The 23,273-nt window shown below is 36.9% G+C and overlaps 2 protein-coding genes across 2 annotated transcripts in view; both read left to right on the top strand.

The window, feature by feature from the left end:
* Window positions 1-2,154: 2,154 nt before the first annotated feature.
* On the top strand, window positions 2,155-7,092 carry LOC109061179 (perforin-1-like). The gene is made up of 4 exons (XM_042745625.1): window positions 2,155-2,303; window positions 3,339-3,854; window positions 5,666-6,535; window positions 6,656-7,092. The coding sequence occupies exons 2-4, from the start codon at window positions 3,352-3,354 to the stop codon at window positions 6,951-6,953; spliced, it is 1,671 nt and encodes a 556-aa protein (XP_042601559.1). The 5' UTR covers window positions 2,155-2,303; window positions 3,339-3,351; the 3' UTR covers window positions 6,954-7,092.
* Window positions 7,093-10,826: 3,734 nt separating this feature from the next.
* Window positions 10,827-23,273, top strand: part of stx1b (syntaxin 1B) — a 44,008-nt gene continuing 31,561 nt past the window's right edge. The window contains exon 1 of the mRNA XM_042745631.1: window positions 10,827-10,968. Within this exon, the coding sequence (XP_042601565.1) occupies window positions 10,939-10,968 (30 nt within the window). The 5' untranslated portion in view covers window positions 10,827-10,938. The remainder of the gene's footprint in view (window positions 10,969-23,273) is intronic.

The following is a 23,273-nucleotide window of genomic DNA, read 5'->3' as shown; positions in this document are numbered from 1 at the left end:
TAAATGCTTGTTCTGTGTTGTTTAGTAGAAATTGAGTTTACATTCTTTCACTCATGCATGCGTCTGTTAAATGTTGTAATATCAGTTTATTTGTGTACTGTCATGCCAGAATAGTTTGTAAAGAACTTAACTAATTGTACAGTTATTGTATAATAGTGTTTTTGTATATTTTCTACAATATATAAAATTTACCAAAAAAGTCAAATTTTATCTTAAAAGTTATATTCAACAAATGTCCAATGCTTTATTTATAAACTCTGTAGCTGTTAATGCATTTCTTCTTACATGCATGTTACTTTTTGACTGTTTTAATAAATATTTACCTTTTGATAGTTATTATTTGTGTGTAAAAGTGATTTTAAAAATGAACAAGATTTGTAGGTTTAATGCCTAGCTCGATTTGCGTTCATTTTAGCCTAGCAATGTAGTAATTTTAAAACCTTAAAAAAAGCAACCCAGCACGCTGGGTTAAACATAACCCAACTTGTTGCCAAAATAACCCAAATTGGGTTGTTTTCAACCCAGCAGTTTTTAGAGTGTATTTTTTGGGGGAATGCTGTTATGTTAAATACTTGCATCAACTGAAGTCCTTTAAGAATACACAAAGCTCTTGGTATAATAACATCCTTAAGGGAATAGTTGAACCAAAAATAAACATTTATTCATCCTCCGGTCATCCAAGACATGGATTGAGTTTCTTAATCAGAACAGATCTGGAGTAATTTAGCATTAAATCACTTGCTCACTAGTGAATCCTCTGCAGTAAATAGGTGTCCTCAGAATGACAGTCTAAACAGCTGATAAAAACATCATAATAATCCACAAGTAACTTACACCACTCCAGACCATCAGTTTTCATCTGGTGAAGTGAAAAGCTGCATGTTTTTTAAACTCTTGCTTCTGCCTACGACAAGAATCTCCATTATATTGCTTTCTCCAGTGAAAAAGTTGTCTTGTCTGAATCAGGAGAGAAATATGCACAGATTAAGCACAGTTTTGCATCACTTGCTAAACATTGGTTGATGTGCTGTGGTTGTGTGAATTACTTGCAGATTGCGCTGCAGAGGATCAACTGATTAGCAAGTAACATAATGCAATTTTTTTTCCAAATCTGTTCTGATGAAGAAACAAACTCTTGAATGGCCTGAGTGCATTTTTTAGCAAATTTTCTTTTTTAGGTGAACTGTTTCTTTAAACGGGAGAGAAATGCAGAACAAAGCCCAAATCTCCACAACAATAATTGTATCGATCCCATTCACTGAGATTCAAAAATGTTTACTAGTAAATTTGCACAGTTATTATGAGGTTCAAAAATACAGTGTAAGTGGTTGTTTCGTTCCTCTAAAATCCCTGAGAGCACAGAGTACAGAGACTGACCCTTTCCAATTGACTCGATAGGAATTTTCATCCAAGTAAGATAAGAATCAATCAAGCACAGATCCAGAGATGCCAATCGCAGCCAGTGCGGAGGTCAACAGTCTGCAATTTAATGCATTAAGCACAGCAGACAGAAGACTGAATCAAGACTGATATCAAATCTTGATTAGTATGACCCTGCAGTGTGAGCTTCACTAGTAGAAGACTATATGTCATGATTCATTTGCAGTAAGTGCGCCTCGTTGCCATTGAGAAACACAGGCTGCAATACAAACCATATCTTTAAAAGAGGGTTCTCTCCTGCCTACTGTTACAGCTAGGATGCAGTTATGTTTTATTATTGCATCTCATACTAAAACAGTTTCGGTTATTCTGATGTTGCAGCACAAAATGAAACATCCATCAGGAAAAAACACAGTAGTAATAGTGAAGTGAAACTACAAAAGTATTTTTGATTTTATTGACCGCGTGTTAATGGATGGCTTGGGTGTAAATAAGTCTAGAGTCAGATATTTTCAGAATTCTTTTAACTATATAAGCAAAAATGTTTATTGATACCCATGAAGTTATACAAAATGAAAAGAAAAAAAAATTAAAAAGTGTCTTTGTCTTAATGCTTCGGGAGGAGAGTGTGAACATTTATGCATTTAGCAGATGATTTTATCCAAAGCAACTTACAGTGCATTCAGGCTATACATATTTTTGTCAGTATGTGTGTTCTCTGGGAATTGAACCCACAACCTTTTGCACTGCTAACACCAAGCTCTGCCACTGAGTCACAGGAACACTATGAAGGTAACATATAACTAGTGTTTCTGAATCTGCTCTTTTTGTTCCCGTTTTCTTGTTTTTTCTAACATTGGTGTTATTTAACAGAGTCATCCGCACTTCCATACCAAAGCTGTTAAGAAAAACGTCTCAACTAGGTAAATATCAGCATGCTTGGTTTATTATTTGATTCAATAGTCATTTTATGAATTGTTCATAATTAATTTGACTGTAAATATATAAATGTCTTTCTGTCTGTGCGATACAGTGTTGAATGAATGAAAATCCTCAACTTTTTAAAACAGTGTTTTTAATTTATCAGATACTTTGAGAAGCTGCATCTTATTCATTTATTTGATGTGAAGGTTTCACCTCTCTCTGTTGTCTTAACGTTAAGCATTCTAATTTTATTATCCCTGTCTTTAGTCTTTGAAATTAATTGGAATTAAATTGAAAATATAGAAAGGGGAATGTGTTTTGGGGCGGCTAAAGAGTGCCTGTTTATTAAGTAGGCATTTTTATGACAGATCCCTATGCATTTTTTACTTGCATCATAGTTGGGAGATGCTATATGTTTATGATCATTTTTCAACCCTTTTTATTTCCAGCTTCCCTAAAATCTGAAGATTACATTTTGTAGAGTTGATTTCATGATTTTTACTCCTTTGGATGTCATGTAAAAACAGAGAATTTTAAAATTTAGTAACTGTTTATGCAAGCAGAACACCAGAATTGGTATTTGACATAGTTATTGCTTAATTATCTGTGAAGCCTGTGAAAAGCAGGATGTTTTTTTTTTGGTGTAGTTCAGTGATGGAGACTGCAATAATGTAGAAGTAATATATTTGTTGCACTGCAAATATCTAGTGGCTTTAATGCAGCATCATTTTGTACTTGAAAAAGTCGCAGCAATCATACCAGCATTCATAAAGGAGGGTTGAATATCTAATAAAGTAATATTAGAGAGAAACAGAAGTTCTTCTCAGCTCTCTTTCTATATGGTGAAATACTTGAGAAATATGTTTGCTTTTTCTTTCTTTTTTTGCCATTTGATTGGAAATTTTGTTATATAATGCAAAGACATTAAGACATTTTACATGTAGTTCTTGCTTATTCATAAAAACGGCTTATTTAATCAGAGTCTTATAATTAAAATTCCTCTTTATTCTACTCGTTTTCTCACTCTCGTTCAGCCTCCAGTTGCAAATGGCTCCCCTGCTGTTGCTCCTCTGTCTTCCCATTGCCCTCTGTTGCGAAACGGTCCCCAGCACCGAGTGCCAAAAGCTACCCTTCGTACCCGGGCATAATTTGGTGGGGGAAGGCTTTGACATTGTGCGAATGAAGACCAGCGGAGCGTTTGTGGTGGATGTGCAGACCTACTTGAGCGGAGGAGAGCATGGCAACTGCACTCTGTGTGAGAACAAACTGCTCAACGAAAAGCAGAAGTTACCAGCTTCGGTGGTCGACTGGCGGGTCAAGGTGCAGTGCCAACGAAGCCTCAGCGCCAAGATATATGAATCGGCCAACTCGGTTCTTAAGGACACCACCAGTTCCACCACTTCCAGCTGGAAGATTGGGCTGAGTGTGCCCATGGTGGCAAGTGTGGCTGTTGGTGGCACTCATTCGCGTTCGGCCAAGTTTGCCAAAAGTCTCTCAGCTCAAGACAAGTACTCCTTCACAAGCCACTCTTTCTCTTGTCGCTTCTACTCGTAAGTCCTGGTATATGTATATATGTGATTTTTATGCCTCTTGCAATTGTTTATTTTTAACTACACTCTTAAAAATAAAGGTTCTTTATAGTTCTATGAAGAACCTTTAACATCTTTGGAAGCATTACATTGTAAAAGTATATATATATATAGAGAGAGAGAGAGAGAGAGAGAGAGAGAGAGAGAGAGAGAGCACCTGTATATCATTGCTCTTTTGTTGATTTTGATTGCTTCCATTGTCCTCATTTGTAAGTCGCTATGGATAAAAGCGTCTGCTAAATGACTAAATATAAATGTAAATGTAAAGGTTCTTTAGACTCTCAGAAATAAAGCATCCAAAAGGGGGTTTTCACAGCAATGCCTTTGGGTTCCCAAAAAAATTTTCAGCAAACAGTTCTTAAAATATTTTAGTGACAAACATTTTAATATTCTAAAGAATCTTTCTCCACTGCAAAGAACCTTTAGTACAATAAAAGCTTTCATAGATGTTAAAGGTTCTTTAAAGAACCAATAAAGAGCCTTTATTTTTAAGAATAAACAGTAGGAAAAGGTTCTTTAGAAATTAAAATGTTCTTCACACTGAGAAAAAAATGTTTCTTTCACTGAAAAGTTCTTTGGGGAACCAATTTTTTTTTCTTTTTTTCTACTGCATCACTTGAAAACAACAACAACAACAAAAAACTTTGGAACCATTATTTCTAAGAGTGTATGGATGTTGTCTACTGAGAAAACAGTTTTAAATGTAAATGGTTAATGGGTGTTTGGAGATCTCTGGTCTAATAAGAAAAATTCCCAGGGTCCTTTTAAACCCCAGATTAAGGTGAATGCTTAAATGCTGGGTAAAGCATAAAACACTTAAAAAAACACACACTTTTAAGATGCCAACTTTAAATTGTGAGGTGAAACTCTATGATTGGTAAATGATTGGCTCCTTAAATTTTCATGAGCACGATACTTATAGAGACTTTGATGTGTGATGTTTTGTTTCAACACTGGCAGAAAATTTTTCAAAATGTTGCAAATACAGTTCAAACTGGAGTGATGAACATACAAAAAGTATTCTAATGTATTTCATCAGATTTATTGACCTCATGAATAATATGCAAATCATTACATTAGGGTTTACAAATGTGCACTGTGAAATTTGAAAACTTAACTACTAAAAAGTTGCAATTGTTAGATATATAAAGTCACAATTATGAGATTTTATTTAACAGTTATTAGAGAAAAAGCTGCATATTTCAAGATCTAGACCTTAGCAAGTGTAGCATTTAATTTTTGTCAGGAATTAAAACAAGGCTGTGATAGAAGTAGTGTGTAATGGATTGTTTAACTACATATGGGAAAAAAAACTTTTTGAAACAACAGTAAAAATTATATGATCTACACACAGAAAAAGGTACAAAAGCTGCACTGGGGTGGTACCTTTTCAAAATGTGCACTTTAGGTACTAATATGTTCACTGTAGGTACCAAAATGTACCATTTAAGTACAAAGGTATATCTTTAAAAAAGCTTTTGTACCTTTTTTCTGAGAGTGTAGAGCTTTATACAGCGCATGCCACTGTAAAAACTGTAAATCTATTCCTCACAGCCTTGTTTTGATCTGCCAAAAAAAGCAGTATGTCTTCTAATCTGACTATAAATCTCTATAAAGTCACAATTACCTGTTTTTTTGTTTTTATCTACGGCAGAAGCAGGCGTCCATATTGAACAAAATGAAATGCGTTACCAGATATCCCAGGATTACATTAGTCTGGGGTTTGGACTGACACTGAAGCATGAAAACCCAATAAAGTCTTTCTTTCACAGGTTTCGTCTTCAGGCTGAACCTCCAGTGACCAAAGAATTTTTGAAATCCATCACTTTACTTCCTGCGAAATACGACAGCCAGTCAGAAAGCGCGTACAACCATTTCATCTCGATCTACGGGACACACTTCTTGCGGAGAGTCGACCTTGGTGGCCACGTACGTTCAACCACCGCTGTGAAGACCTGCCAGGTTTCCATGAAGGGTCTGTCGGTACATGATGTGAGCAACTGCCTATCGGCGGAGGCGTCCGTTGTCATCAAGGGCGTGGAGGTGAGTGGGCAGGCAAGCTACTGCAAAAGCAAAAAAAATCAACTGGAGAGGGGCAACAGCTTCAGCGGCTACTTCTCCAACCGAGTCACTGAAATACTGGGCGGCAACGGTGAGCAGCAAGACATCCTCTTCACTCCAAGCAACATTAATGGTTATGACGTGTGGCTCAAGTCACTGAAGAAAATTCCTGGAGTGGTTTCCTACACCTTGAGCTCATTACATATGCTGGTGAAAAACGACCCAGCTAGACGAGCCGGCCTTCAAGCGGCCATCAGCAAGTACATCACAAAAAGCGCCATATCTACTGCTTGCCCCTCCAGCTGCAAAGTGGGCCATCGTGCCAATAACTGTGCATGCAAATGCAACGGTCATCAAAGTGTTGATAGCAACTGCTGCCCGAGTAAGCCAGGAGTGGCCACGTTGATCGTGACCGTGTTGAGTGCTAAGGGATTATGGGGAGACTATTTCACTAAAACCGATGGTTATGTGAAAGTGTTCTATGGAAGCAAAGCGTTTGAGACCTCTGTGATTTGGAACAACGACTTTCCTCAGTGGAACTACAACATAAATCTTCAAACTGTGGATCTGACTCAAAGAACGTAAGTGGTTATGTTCACAAAACGTAATCTTAGTTTCGTTAAATGGAAACGTGGTTGAACTTTAAATTAAAAAAAAAAAATCTGTTTGTACTTCATATTATGTCTATACTTGTCTTACAGGCTCTTGCGATTTGAGGTGTGGGACCGCGACAACCGGTATGATGATGATCTATTAGGAAAGGGTTCTCTCGTCCCAAACAAAGGAACCAATGTACAGTCATCGTTTAAATTAAACCACGGCTCTCTTTTGATCTCCTATACTGCAACGTGTGGCCCAAGTCTTACAGGGTCTGTCTGTGAGAAATACGCTCCTACGCCGGGTGGTGACGGTACTCTAAAATATATCCAGCCCTTTGGAGAACAGCCCATTTCATTTAAAAAAACGAAGGATTTTGGAAGAAATGTCCCTTTTCTGTAATAGTACAACAAATGCAGAATGTAAAGATAATGTAAAATACTGATGAAGGGCCTTCTAATAGAAGACATTTGAGATTTTTGCAAAGATACACATTGAAAACAGTTACCATAAATCAAATATCATTGACTTATTTCTAGACCAAAAAAAAAAAAAAAAAAAAACCTTATTTCAATAAACACCTAAAATTTTATCTGACTTTATATATATATATATACTTTTATCTGTACTCAAAAAGTATTCTTCATTTGTTTTATAATTTCATATGTATACAATTTCTGATTAAAAATAAAAAAGCTTTCAGATGCAATAAAACTTTCTTTAAAAAAATTAATTATTGTTGTGTCTAGTGCTCACTTCAGTCAGATTTTGGTTGGTGGCTGTTTTTTTCACTCAATGAAATGAGGTCTTAAATTTGTGAGGAATAATAACAATTAAACTAATGTAAGAAAAATAGCAGGGAAAAGATAAAACAGGTTCTGAGGAATCATGAAATAGTAAAAACACACTTGATTATATTACATGTATTCATTCATTGATGTTTTCATTAAAATGAGACACTACCAAGGAATGTCGGTAAAAGCGAACAGCACGTAGAAAGCACGCTACCTGTCAACTGGTGGTTAAGTGTTAGTAAACTAACTGTAACAATTCTTTAGATGTAATACATTACACAGACTGACACACTTTGATACAGATTAAATCGATAAATATTTCTCGCAAGCCAAAAATATCATGTGATTGCAGGTTTTCTGAGCCAAACAGCGCCCCCTGTAGAACAGCACATGCTTTACACATGCAGTATCTCCTGAAAGCCTTCCGCTGTGTTCAATAATTTAGGCCCAAACCTTCCAAAAGCTGGTTTGTGTGTTTGTGCTGTTAGTGGGATTTATAAATTAAAAGCCTTGTGGTCAATAATGTGTTATTGTTGAACCACCAACTGAATGAGCACAGATGACTCATGATGATGAACATATTTAAAGCCATTAATGTCACTGTGCAATGGCATTTAACAATATTTTTTGCATGTTGCGTGAATCTCTTTTTACTGAAGCAATTGAATATATATATAAAAACATGTCAAATTAATTTAATTGCACATGGACAAAAGTGTTTTATGTACAGTATATCTTTATCGTAGAGTGGGATGTCTTTGTCTGATTTAGAGCCATTTGATAATGGGATTACAAAAAGGTGTTTTATTCTTGACCATATATCCTTTAAACCAGTTCCCACTGTTTACATTTCTGAGCTCTGCGGGGTCAAGACAGGGAACTGGGGCACAAAGATATATTGAAGATCCCACACATCCAGATAATTTGCTCCAGAATCTTCCCTCTGGGAGATGTTTCAAGTAGTTCAAAACAAGACCAACAGATAACCAAACTGCCAATGCTACATTCCTGCTCAACCGGGACCTCAACAGTTAAACTATCTGTAAGCTTTGAACATCCAAACACATATATTATGCATGCTTTAAAGTCAGAATGAAATTAAAAGTGACCCTATTTACTTTCATAATGCATGTTCCTTGTCCTGATCCTGCGGTCTTCATTTTTTAAATTTAACATAATTTAAAATCTATATATTAATATTTATACTGATGCTGTCTAGAGAGAATTAATCTTTACATATCACATAAGAAAATTCTAAATATCAAGTTTTTTATTGTAATACATTTTATTAATTTAGCATGAAGATGCATATAATCTATGAAAAAAAATCTTGCTCAAACATAATATTAAATGGCTATAATTGGCCATTTATATCTTCAGAAATCACAAAACAAATTCACTTAATACATTTATTGGTATTGATATCAACAAAATTTACCTTGGCACTTAAAAGTAAAATATTGCTCATCCCTAATGGACCATTTTCACATTTCTGGGATCTCAGCAGCAGAAGTTATCATAGTTGGGTTAACTTGAAAAGAAGTGAAAGGGAAAGTACCACAAATATATTTATATTTATATTCCCATTTGATCAAATAGCAAAAGAAAACCTCCATGACAGTGTTTTTATGACTTTCAATAAAAGGAAAAAAATGAATGTGTGAATGAATTTATATTTATGATGCTGATGACAGTTAAACGCATCATCACAGTCTTGTGAAAAGGGTTCATTCCCAACAGATAAATTTAAGTCCCACTTTACATTTTTTTCTCATTAAACATTAAAGTTGCACTAAGCAATTTCTGAAAAAACAGTTTTGACCGCAGTGTCGGACCGAGTCCCAAAACACACTTGTAGCCAATCAGCAGTAAGAGGCATGTCTTGTTATGATAGAGAGAAGAGAGCACTCAATTTGAGTGCACAGACAGATATTAGCAGATCGACTAGATAGAGAGAATTGGAAGACAAAAAAGAGGAAAATATTGGAGAAACAAAACATTAAAAAGAAGGGATATGACCAGGCAAGAGGTAGGACCAGCGTAAATATCGGAGCAGCTTTCCAAAGAGTGAGAAGACCTGGAAGCAGATGCCGAGGTCACGTTGTTTCTTCTTGATAGGGGAGTAACGTTGATTTTGCATTGTTTCACACAACTTGTCCATGTTGGCTTTTGTTTGAATATGCTTGTGTGTCATCTTCTCTTGTTTCTGCGATCGTCGTTATGCCAGGGTTGTAGGGATGTAACGATTAACCGCAAGCCGGTTGAAAATTGATTCCAATAGTCAAATCATTTTGTTTTTCCTTCAAATTTCTAAATTTTACAATCTACTTTAGATTAAAAACTGCTCATGTTGCATGTATGCAGCATCTTTGTTTGGATCATGATTAAAATGCAGTGGTTGCCTCTAATTTTCAATGCAAAGAGCACAGACAAAGCCTTATTTTGTTAATATGAAGAGATTTATTTTATTTGTGTTACTTATTTATTCGATTTGGGGCTTGTTTTAAAATTTTAATCTAGTTTTGTATTTTACATTTACATTATATTTCAATTTTGTTATTCAGCAGACACTTTTATCCGAAGCGACTTACAAATGAGGACAACAGAAGCAATCAAAACCAAAAAAAGAGCAATAATATGCCAGTGCTATATTAGTATATTATTACAGTGTTATATTTCAATTTCACAAAGAAACGTGCAGCATTTTGTCTGTGTTTTGGTGCTTTCAAATATCAACATCGTTTAACAAAAATCGCTTCGTGCACCTTTAAGTTTCTTTTGGAAATACATCATTATAGTAAACTGGTTGCAATTCATGTTTCCTTTAAACACCTGGACACTCATTTTATCTGCAATATTTACATTGTAGATTGAGGTATCGACTGTGTTAGTGTACATGTCTCTTTTGTACACATCATAACTGTGGCATTTGGGATCTGAGGAAAAATCAGGTAGGCTACCTCACACCTCTAATGGTGAATAAAAAAAAAATAAAATAAAAAAAAAATAAAAAAAACCCGACTGTAAAGGTTCATAATGGCTTTAGATTAAAGTTGCGACCTACCCCGTAATTCTTTAAGAATTAAATAATTCCGCAACGATCATTTCGATCATTTCCTGCTCTTAAACAAACTACAGTTCCCTAGTTATCATGGAGAACGCTGCGGAGACGCGCTGTACAGCAAGCGAGCGGAATGGGGGAGGGGCGGCAGGTAAGGTGAGACGGCGGCGCATGCGCAGAAGCGCTCCAGCCCTCTGCATCGCTCCCCTCCCCCCACCTCTCCCTTTTTTTTTTTTTTTTTTTTTTTTTTTTTTTGCAGCATCAGTAACCGCGTTCGGAATCGCATTCGTGTGCTGGAGTCAGAGCGCGCTGCGGGGCATCACTGCACCGCCACGGAGGACACACCATCACAGAAGCAGGGAAGGGGAAAGGGGAGTGGAGTGAATTAGTGGGGAGGGGGAAGAGCGGCGCTTTTTTTTTTAATGATATAATTTTGTTGTGTGTTAAATAGGAGCCAGACATTCGCTAATAATAAATCCACGAACGCAGCGGACATCTCAAGCGATATTTTTGGCCAGCACGGCGGGGAAAAATGAAGGATCGCACGCAGGAACTACGAAGTGTAAGTCTGTATTCCTGATGCTTTATCCTTCATCTCCTCCCATTTCCTCCGTCTCCTCACCGCAACCGGGCGTCAGCAGCTGACATCTCACTGCTGCTCGCTCACAGCTGAGCATTTATGGGCATAAGTACGGTTTTCATACATTTTCCGATTTTTTTTCCTCACGCAATCACAAATGTAAGCGTCTGCCACATCGCGCGTATATTACCGTTTTTAATAGCGGCTCACACGCGCGCGCCGTTCCATGTGCTATGGATCGATTTATCGATCAAATCGGGTTATATGGCGTAATTCGCGCAATGAGCCCCCTACATTAGCATGCATGCACACAGACCACCTTTGATACAAGTCAGCTGCGGATAGTTAGCCAGCATCCTTACACTAATACGCACCATCCCAATATCTAATTCTGTGATCACCGCATCATTAATTATTAACACCAATTTTTTTTTTTTTTTTTTTTTTTTGTTAAAACGAAAATAACATTCACCCGTGCCTTGTTCGGAACCATATTAACTTTCTTAGATTTTGCACCGGGAAATTTTAAGCATCTCCACTAAAGCTCCATTCTGGATGCTAATGTACATCTTCGTCGGACGCGTTTGGATCGTTGGGTGGGATGTGCGATTATTGCAGCACGCTTTGTTCCGTTCTTAGCCGCGATGTTAAATATGAAAGGGTGTAATATTGTTGCATGCATCGCCCAGTTGAGCTAAACGAATGCAACATGGCCGCCAAAGTATTTCTATTTGTAGTCGCGACGGTATAGCGACTTAATTGCTTATTTAGTCTTTTTTTTTTTTTTTTTTTAATAATATCGAAGGTGGGCCTTGAGGCTTTAATGCGTCGCCCAGCCTCCACGAATTTTCCGTCGCTGGAGATCAATGAAATATCGTAAAGGAAACGCCTGAACCCAGTGCACTGCACTCATCAGTGTATGCGCGTGTGGTGCGCTTGCTAGGGAGCGAAAAGGGGGAGGGAGGTGGGGGGGGGGCGTAAGAGAGATATGTACATTAACATGTTTGTAAAAAAATATATAGGCCTATATACTGAATATCAGCAACTTCACAACCCAACCCTAAGACGCGCGTCTTCTTCATCCGCTTCATCCTAAAAGTCCTTCGGACCGGAATCAGTCCAAGACTTCCCTTATTCCCCCGGAGACCCGGAGCATCTGATATCAGCCTTTGCTTATCAGACGCAGCGTAGAAATGTAATCTACAGATAACTAGATTTGGAGAATTCGCAGTTGTACGTGATGCGCGCACTCACTGTACGCTGCTGCCACAGTGCTTTTAAACATATATTTCATTGGTCTTGCTTCTAAAGGTGTTATTGGCTTAACGCGAATCAGATGCGACATTATTGGGCAATAATCACATTTTACGTAATCGTCAACATCACTGTGACGTATTGGTCGCGCGGTGAGGGAAGTGCAGGGGTTACTTGGACTGTGGGCGTGCGCAGGGCGAGCGTGTCTATGCATAGCAGGGACGAGCAAGGATAAATCAGACGGAATTCATTGACCTTGCCCCTTTCAATATTAGGTTTCATTTGTAAAGGGGAGAGATCTGACATTAAATGAACGAGTGTGACTGAATGGATGCTTGCAGCCTGAAGTATTTCTCATGAAAGCCGGGTGGGGATGCATTATGTTGCAACAGTGGCAACATTTCACATTATAAAGACTCTAGATTTATGACTCAGATGAAGACGTCCACATAGCAGCCTCGTTCCGATAATTAGCACACTTAATTTCTTACGATTGCACTGGCAACGTCCAGAAGGGACCTAACGAAAATGGACCAGAATATCAATGACAGATCATTCGGATAATAGGCCTGTGGAGACCGGGGCTAGTTGTCACACAGGAGAAGAGCAATACCTATAAAGTTTTGAGTCCAAAGTACAATTAAACAAATTTTTACTTTGGTTTCAAACACCTAGAATTTATTTTACACAATAGGCTGTTTGTTGGTCAAAATCATATTTTTTACACCTTTTATCATGTTACATTCATGGTTTTGCATTTTGTAATTCTTAAACGCTTTAAATATTGCCAAAAAAATAATAATACGCTATAATGTCATGTTATATTGTGACAACTTGCCCCTTCTACTGCGAAAAGACGCCTGCTCTAATACAGAAGGTCAATGTGTCTTCATTGAACCTTTTTCTTAGCAGAGGAAATGTTCAATAGCTTTTTGGAAGCCAAGACTTTAAAGCATCAGCAGTCTATACTGAAACTGACTTGAGAAAATAAATCTACCCTAAGAAATATTCACTAGAGTAAGACAGGTGACGACTAGCCTCGGTCTCATCTAATATTTACATTAATGCATTTACACTACGCTTTTATCCAAAGCAATTTACAGTGCATTCAGGCTATATATATATATATATATATATATATATATTTATTTTTTACCAGTATGTGTGTTTTCTGGGAATCAAACCCACAACCTTTTGCACTGCTAACGCAATGCTCTACCACTGAGCCACAGGAACACACATATTATATGTTTGAGATACAATAATATATCTTACGGTCTACAACAAAATAGTGATGTGATGACGGTGTCTTTTGAAAAGCGGATATGGTTCATGTCAGCGTTAGTGACAGAGCAAGCATGCATGAAGTATATATTATTAGAGTGTATAGTGTAACAAAATGATTCCAAGTCCTGATACTAAACATGCACAATGTATTGCTGTGCTTCACTGTGCCCTGTGATGTCCTTGAGAGAGGCAAGGTTGAATGTCTGTGTCTCTCGGCCTCTCTCTCTTTCTTTCTCTGCCTCTTAGCTAACAGGCTTCAGCGGGAAAGTCATATTTAAGACTTCTAATGTAAATGATATGATAAGCAGCGAGCTGTGCATTGTGGAGTGTGAAACAACTTTTGTTGTGCCTTCAAAATTAGGTATGATAAAGGGATCATCATTTACTCATTCCAAACCTATGTGACTGTCTTTTTTCTGTTGAGCACAAAAGATGATATTTTAAAGAACTGACCAAAACAGTTTTGCTGAAAACTGTTTGGTCAGTTCTTACTGTATGGTCAAGAAACACTGAAACATTTCTCACAATCTTCTTTAATGTACCACAGAAAAAAAAGTCACAAGTAAATGATGACAGAATTAGCATTTTTGAGTGAACAATCCCTTTTAAGAATAAGTCATGTTCGCAGACTCAAAATTATAAGATATGCCAAGATGTTAGTTTAAGCTCCATGCTGAAATATTGAAATGCTTGAGAATACTGAAAATGCTCAGTATGAACTTTTCTCAAATCAGTTGAATGTAGGACATGGTTTTCCACATGATATGCATATTTCAGTTAGCTGGCTAATGAATGAGTGAGAAAATGTGGAAAAAAACACGTTTGTTTGATGTTGAGTGCATCAAAATTAATAAACAAACAAACAAGCAAGCAAAAAAAACATGAAAAATGTATGCAAATGAATAAGTCAAATAAATTAGGACCCCAGTTAATGTGTGCTGGAACCCCTGACTGTTGTCTTGTCAAGTGATGAAATTCACAATATTTCTTGAGAAGATGGCATAAAAATGTCCATAAAATAATTTGTGATAGTAATAAACCACAGGTGTGGTCTTACTGGAAAGTTGGCAACCTAACTTACTCAGAAGTGCCAGGAAGACAAAGATTATGTGGCATCACATACTGTATCTTGCCCAGTTTTGTCCAGAAAAGGAGAGGTCAGACACATTGTGCTAATTGATACTAAACGAGTGCTAATAGAGCCCATACAATATAATTCAGCTGCAAGTATGACCATAGACAGGTTATGAACTTAAATGGCACACTTTGATCTATAACTTCATTCATAATATATTAGCTCCTAAAAAATTAAATAAAAAATGAATGATCAAAATGGAACAAAAATCACTTCCTTTTGATGTTAGCATTTGTTTATATGACCAAGCAACAATAATTAATGCATATCTGTAGATAATCAATTTGGTTGCAAATGATTATTTAGTGTTTTCATTAGAATGGTCAAGTGAATATGTCACTTACCAGGGTTTGCCACAGGAAGCATAATAATATAACGAACTTAAAAGATGAGCACTGTATTAGTGCATAAGAATCACATTTGATTGCCAAAAATATGTTCTAGATCACTTCGGCCTAATATAATGTATCAAAACGGCTGATTTGTGACTTCTTCCAGTTGATCAGTTGCAAACCTGTTAGATACTCAGAATAGGGGTTTTTTTTTTGAGCGTGTGGGGGATTAATTCTCTGGACAGATGGGATAGAAGCAGGGAACCCCGGTAGCCGACGCGACACACAGAGAAAGTATCAGAATGATAAGCAGCGAGCAACGCTACAGCTGACTGCAGCAAGAGCTGAGCTCATGGGGAAAGTGAACTCAGTAGGTGTCTTGTCAGCCGACGGGGCCGGAACAGGTAGATAATAATTGGCAGAGAGAGGGAGAGCGGAATATATACGGCTACGTATGTGAAGTTGGCCGCTGCCCAATGACAGATGCAACAGACAGGTCACGATAGGTCACGGATGGAAGGGAGGCGGTGGCTGTGTCCAAACTGGAAGAATGAAGCACTGCAGGTACAGTGGCAGCCAATGAAACTGCAGTAGGGTTAAAGAGAGAAGTGGAAATTTCCCAAATCTCTGATAGGGGGAATTGGACGAGGACATAAAGAGTAGAGAAAGGAATGAGCAGTGGTGGCCACAGGTACTGTAGCAGATGAAAGATAAATGAGATGCATCATAAAGACATTTTGTTAGGAGATAAATGAAGGTTTAAAGATTCAGTTGTGGGGTTATTGCACTAAATGAACGCCGGGTAGATTTGCTGACGCGAGGGAATGGGGTAGAACTGCTTTCTAATAGTATAAAATGAATTTTGAGCACTGACACTTGGGCCGGGAGCCTAAACTGATTTGGTTAGCTCTTTTTGCTTTTACAAAGCTCAGCAGAAGGTAGTGTTGTAAGGATTTTCAGAGGTTAAACTGAAGGCAAAATGTTTCACTTAAGATGCACAGTTTTTATGAATTTGTTAGTGATTTGTAACTGATTCTGGCAAAAAGCGACTGTGACAGTTGGAATGGTTAAATAATTAGGTCTAGTTGAAGGACTCTTGTCAGAGGATTCCTAGCAAACTACAACCAGATTCAGCAGAAATGTGGCCATGGGTGCAGACTATACATGCTAACTGTAGTTTAGGACCGGAAAACCTCAGGCTGAGCTTTTCATATTGAAGTGAATTATTTTGTTAATACCTGAAGCAGCAGTTTCCTCATGGTTTTAAATGCCACTTTAATCCTGCATGAAAGATCTGAGACCATTCTTGGACATTTCTACAAGACGTGAAGACATCTGCTAGCGTGTTTTTATGTAGTAGTACTGTATAAGTCACATCTAACTAATATGATACATCACAATAACTGTAAAATTGCTGGACATGTTACAGTTGTAACATTTTAATTTGAGCAGATTTACATTTGTCATGGATTACTGATATTTTTACATTTAAGCATTTACAATTTTTATGTCTGGTTGTCTTCAAAAATATATAAAACATGCTCAGAAGGGGATTTGTGAATTACCCAGGGACCCCTGTAGGTCATCGCATTCACTGACCATTGGCGACGGGAATCTTAAGAACCATTCTGAATCACGCAAATGTTTGCTTTTTTTAATGATTTCATGAACAGTTCTATTAGTGCTTCATTAATAATTCAACGTAACTATATTAAACTTACACATTTAAAAAAAAAAAAAAAACATTTTAATATATACTTTTAAAATTGATAATAGATTGTGTATTTTAAACTACAAGTAATTCCGCTGATTCGCTGGGTGACTCATTAGGCTGATTTTAACGGATGAGTTTTTATTTTTGCTGACCAATTCAGACCAATCACAATTACTCAAATGAGTCATTTGTTTGCGAATAGGGCAACAATGCACTGTATATTTGTGAGGACAACGCAATAGACAGCTGGCTTTCTATCTATCACGCTAACATCTGTATCTCTCTCATAACATTAAATTCAGACTGAAAAAAATACAATCCAGCTAAAACAATTACTTGTTGCTATGCAGTGCAGGAAACACAGTCAAGGTACTTCAGTATTAAAATTTAAGATGTATACACTCTAAAAAAAATGCTGGGTTAAAAACAACCCAACTTGGGTTATTTGGCAACCCAGCACTGGGTAAATATTGGACAGAACACATGCTGGGTTATTTTGACTCAGCTGGTTGGGTTAAATGTTTTTACCCACCATGCTAGTTTGTTTTATTTAAGTAAACTATTGTTTAAAAATTATTATATTGCTGGCTTAAAATGGGCTGGAAATTAAAAATCACACACAGAATTACTAGAGGCAACAGCAATAATCAATAAATGAACATTTATTATTAAAGGGGTCCTATTATGCTCTTTTACGAAGTCTTGATTTTGTTTTGGGGGTGTACTAGAACATGCTCTCATCATTGGTGGTTCGAAAAATGCATTATTTTTCACATAATTTACATTATTACAATACCTTTCTCCCCAGCCTTGTCCAAACGGCTCGATTAGTTCTTGGTTTGATGAAGGTCAGCCTTCCGAAAAAAAAAAATATTTTTGGTTAGCTGTCCCAGTGCATTGTGATTGGCGAACAGCTTAGATGGTGTTTCAGTACTGCCCCGACCCTTGCCAAAGCAGCAAGTTCCGTCTGCTCCGTTATGGTTATAGATGGCGTCAATATTGCCATATCAGTTTGAGCCGGATTCAGACTCCGAGAATATTGAACAAGAGGATCGCGCAGAAACTTTGCACGCATTGATATTGCAGGACATAATAGAGTGGTAAAGTTATTTTTTTTTTATTCTTTTTTTTGGCTAAATCATGTTTTAGATAGGATGTCAACAACCGCTTAAAAATAACTGTATTATTATTATTATGTAGAGATAAGTGCAACAGTAATATGTATTATGTTTATTGTTGTTTAATTATAACATTATAACATGAATTGCAGTGAAACTGTTATACAGTTGAATTTATTTATACCGTAGTCCAGTGTTTCCCATAGACTTACACTCTATTTGTGGCGGCATATATATGCAAATTAATTATCTGCCAGCAGGAGGCACTGTTGGAGTGGTAGAGATCGAGGTTTACCCGGTAACTGCTGTACACAAAGCAGCGCTCTGCTCACAAACACTGCTTTATCAGACATAACATGCAAGATGAAATGAAAATGATATCCAAAATCTTCTGTAGACATTTGATGTCCTTCAGAAATACAGTGATATAAAAACACTTTTGATTCTGAATTGTGCCGTGCTCATGTTTATTCAACAAAGTCAAAGCCTTTTGGAAAATTTATTTGTGCCGTTCAATTTTGATATTGTGGAGGGCACCACAAATAAATCCATGTATGGGAAACACTGTAATCTCATAATTGAAGTGTAAATTCTGCAGATTACATCATTGTCCAGTATTGTACTGTCAGTAATTTATAAAAAAAGTTCCTGTGGCTCAGTGGTAGGGCATTGCGTTAGCAGCGCAAAAGGTCATGGGTTCAATTCCCAAGGAACACACATACTGGTAATAAAATGTATAACCTGAATGCATCGTAAGTCGCTTTGGATAAAAGCATCTGCTAAATGTAAATAAAAATGTTTTCATAATTGTAACATACATATTTACATACATAATTATTCAGGTGCATGTGTAATAACTTGATGTTACAGCAGCACTTCGTCATCATCTTGTCTGATGCACTCAACACGACCTCGCCCCTCCCCACCCCCCAAACATTCAAATTTCAGTAGGCGGGATTTATTTTACTGATATTCTAATGGGCTGATTTGTGACATCACAAAACCCGGAAAACAACGCTGTAGTCCAAACAAGCTGTTCGTTGTAGTTCTTAAAAAGGGATTTTTTTAAAAAACGAAATATCTTCCATTGGAGTGGACTTTTTCATGCCCAAACATACACACTACACACTGACTGAAATTTAAAAAGTGAAAAAGCATAATAGGACCCCTTTAAGCAAGAACACCCATGGACAAAATACAAGACAAATTTAATTTATTTGGGTTAATAATACAGCATAGTTTATAATATTACATACATTTCAACTCGTTTAACAACCATTAGAAATAAAAAAAAGTAACATTTAAAATAGCATTTTAAGTAAAGTGTATTCAACCGTTCTCTGTAATTGCTTTTTTACTGGAATAGTGCCAATTCGCATGCCGAAGTGTCGCCGAAATCTGAGCCGGTGAAACCTGCCCATAAACAAACAGTACTGAGATTAGAGAACATATATTAACATCAGATTAACTTAAACTCAGTACTACTGTATAATAAATAAAATAAATTTATGTTATGCGAGGCAAAAGGCGTTTCCATTATGTGATGTGACCGCTGCTGACACAGCTGACTAACATCTGGTCCCAATGTTGCGTTGTGTAAAATAATATAATTTATAAATGAAATAAAATGTATATAAACCTTTATTTCGCTGAAGAAGTGCACCAAATGGGTGGCAGCACTGAGAACCACTCTCTCCTAGAGGACTCAAAAAGCCCGTGATCTGACTGTAACTCAGCAGCTGGGTTGTTTCGTAGGAGACAGGCTCAACCCAGAAGTTGGGAAGGGAAAAAAATAACACAGCGTTTAAAATGACCCAGCTACTTAGTTACAGAAAAAATACCCAGCACCTGGGTAAAAATATTAAAAACAACCCAATAAAATGACCCAACAGGCTGAACCCAGCATTTGGGCTAAAAAAAAAAATAACCCAGCATTTTTTAGTGTAGGAGCCATGCTCCTCGTTAGTTTCTCAAAATAAGTGTTGGACACATACTTGCATCCAAGAAATTGTTTATCCAAAAATGAAAAATCTTATCTGTTATAATTTACTCAACCTTAAACATTCCAAACCAGTTGGACTTTGTTTATAATTTGTTTTGCACTAATCACTCTGATTGATTGGATTTTTGTACTGATATGCTGGTTACTCTTTGCTGATGCTTTTAAAGGACTAATGCTTTTAAACTTAAAAAGCACAAAAAAGCATTATAGATGTATAATAAAAATCATTACTCCAAATCTTGACCTAATTTTTAGTCTGTTCCTCACACAAAGCTCCTATATGGATTCAGAGAGACGAACACATTCTTCACAATTTACAGTGTGTTCTGTGGAAGAATGTCAGTCAGATAGGATTAAAATGACATTAGGGTGAGAAAATGATTTTGACATTTAATTTATGGATGGACTGTTCCTTTAATCGGTCTTAACATATGGGTGGGCGACCACTGAAGTAATTGGATGTTTTTTGTTGTTGCGTTTGGTTGCTTCTCCATTAACAGTCTTGGTAATCACTAAAGAATTTGAAGGGGGAGGTCCTGTCAATAACATCACTAGTATTGATCCATTCTTTTATTGATCCATTTTCCTTCACTTTTTTGGCTTTAAAGGAACTACACACAAATGGAAAAAAGGCATTTTTGAAATATTTACTCATACACAAAGACCTTAACTAGCAATCCACTTATGTTCATATGACCTTCTGCTGAACTTTATTTTCACTCACATTTTGCTTAGTCCTTGTTAAAGTACTAATTGATACACGTGCAAGGACATCTGTTGTGCATCATACATGATAATATATGTACCATCTGTGGTACATTATTCACACCACGTAATGGAAATTTCATAACATGACAGGATCATTTTGGCAAGCAAAGTCAAGCATCGACATCAAGCAAGTGAGACTGAGGTCAGGTTGGCTTTAGATTTCATTTAGACTGAATCACACTTTTACCTTTCTCACCAGCGCTAATTTGATACCTTTTAGTCATGCCCACAAAATACCGGCCTTATGGGTAATTCCAATAGATTGGCAGGAATTGCCATGATTTAAAAGTTACAGGGTGGATTTATGCTTTAAATTGCGGGCTGTGAATGAGTCAGCAAGTTTGTTGTTCATTCTCCAGTGGCTTGCTGTCATTTGAACCAGATAGTTATTTTCATACCCGAGTCATTATTGACTAATGTGAAAAGACAGTAGCTATTCCAATGGGATACAGGAAGCGGTTTTATCAGCGCCAGTAAGGGGTCGAGGTGTTAGTCCCAATCGCCCCACAAACATGGCGTGTTTTTGTATGTTTCTAAGAAGTACTTAAGTTTCTTCGGAGCTGCGGGCAGAATTCACGATCTTATTAACATGACTGATTTTATTGACATGAATGTCAATATCATAAATATTTTTTCATGATTTGCTTCCTTATTAAAGCTCAAAATGGGCATGGAAATTATTAACATTTTACCCGAGTTGACATGTTTTAAAGACTTCCTGCTCTTGGACACAGCTTTTGTGGCATGCAAGCTTTTATTTTTCAGTTAAGTATTTAAATATGTATGAGTATATAAAATATATTAGATATTGCATTGCCATAATTAAGAATGGCATTTGATAAAACTATCAATTTAAAGTAACTTATCAAAAAACAAGCCATATTTTTGGAAGAACCATCACTTTGCTAAAATAATATTTGTTGCATGACATATCAACAGCAACAATCATGGTAATCATAATCTTGTCATGTCTTAATATTTTTTACATTATGTATTTTTTTACAGTTCTATTTAAGTGTCATGTCTTTGCTCCAGATTTTTCTTTAGAATTTAGAGCACTTTTAAGAAGCATCAAACATATTCTGATGTTCTAATTCTAATGTCAGAATTTTTGCATTCAAATTTTTACATTTTCAAATCTTACTGCATTCTGCTTGGTAAAGTCTAATATTTTGTTCATTTAAACTCTAGAAATATTTTTAAACTTTAGGTTATTTGTCTTTTTTAATGAAGACTTGTGTGGCACTATCAGTAGCCCTTGATCAATTTTTAGATTTGCCTCAATTGATTTGTAAGGCATAGAGGTCCTTTGAATGAACATATATATAATTTCAGTTCTTTGACAATCATCTGTCTACTTAGTTTCTTCTTATTAGCCTCGGTTTATAGCACAACTGAACTGGGGATAACCTCGTCCCTTGGGTGGAAAGGAGAGAACGTCATGCACCACTAAAAGAAAACACAAAACACACACACACACACACACACACACACTATACTGCATCTTCCTCATCTATTATACACAGTTATTGCCTGTTTTTTGTTTTTACAGCCACAATTTTTTCATTACATGGCCTTTGGAGAAATGAACATCATTTGGTGTCGCCAGACATGATGCAAAATTTAATGCAATGTTTATTTTTAGCCATAATTAAGGTAGAATTTAATAAAATGATCAATTTAGTGTGATTAAATAAATATTAAATAAACTATGTTTTTCAAGAACTATAACTTTGCTAGGAATAATTTTGGTTGCATGGCACACGATTCAAAAGCAAAACTCTCTTTATAATATCTTTCCTTTTTTGGGGGGGATTTTCTGCATTGGATTTTCTCTCTCAGTTTCACGATGGATCGCAGATCATTTGGTGTTGCTAGACATGATAAAAGACTGAACACAGTGCCTCATGTATATACAATCTCAAAATGTGGCATTGTATATCGAAAGAATCCATGGGTTAGAGCGGGAATGCGATTTACTTCCACTTTGGAAATATGATCACATTTTCCACCACTTCTCCTCATGTTTGTCAACAGAAACTAATGCAGTATTATGAGGAGGCTAAAGGTTGTTGTTTTATGCTGTAAGGACTTCTGATGCCTGTGGCCAGTGGCCATCCTCAGCGCAGATGGGCCAACGGCAGGGAAGCAAGATTCTGACATTTCTGCATTACCCCCGCACCTGATTTTACACCGCATTATCCTGAGAAAACCCGACATAGATTCGGATGCGCGTTTCCGAGAGCCTGTCATATCTACTGGCGAAGGTCCTGGTCACCTGCTTGGAAGGGGATACGTTTTTTAAACGTCCTTTTCCGGTGACAACTTATTAACCTCCCCTCCCCCAGCGCTCCCACTTTCCCTGTGGAGGTCTGTCTCTCTCCCCATCCCCCTCTGATTGCACTTTCCTGACCCTCCCCCTACAGCTGCACACTTATTCCTCTTGATTCTCCCTGCCACACACTCGTACACGCTCGCTATCGCATCATAAGCATACTCACTATTGCTCCATCCCTGCCAAGGGCTTTTTTCCCCAATCGCAGTGTGGGTAAATAAATCAAAGTAAGAAAAAACTGAAACTGACACGCATTCATTCCAAGGAAAGCACCACTTGAGCAATTCAGTGCGTTCTTGAAACTTATGAATGTGGGAAATGTATCTGTCAGAATAAAAACAA

Source organism: Cyprinus carpio, chromosome B19 (assembly GCF_018340385.1).
Source record: "Cyprinus carpio isolate SPL01 chromosome B19, ASM1834038v1, whole genome shotgun sequence".
Taxonomy (NCBI): Eukaryota; Metazoa; Chordata; class Actinopteri; order Cypriniformes; family Cyprinidae; genus Cyprinus; species Cyprinus carpio.
The sequence above is the reverse complement of the archived record's forward strand: the minus strand, read 5'-3'. Positions and strand labels throughout refer to the sequence as shown.

Excerpts from the sequence above, each read along its gene's own strand:
- LOC109061179 (XM_042745625.1), top strand. The coding sequence starts at position 3,352 with ATGGCTCCCCTGCTGTTGCTCCTCTGTCTTCCCATTGCCCTCTGTTGC. Across the intron at positions 3,855-5,665 it reads TTCTCTTGTCGCTTCTACTC|GTTTCGTCTTCAGGCTGAAC; the intron begins GTAAGTCCTGGT and ends TTTCTTTCACAG. Across the intron at positions 6,536-6,655 it reads GTGGATCTGACTCAAAGAAC|GCTCTTGCGATTTGAGGTGT; the intron begins GTAAGTGGTTAT and ends CTTGTCTTACAG.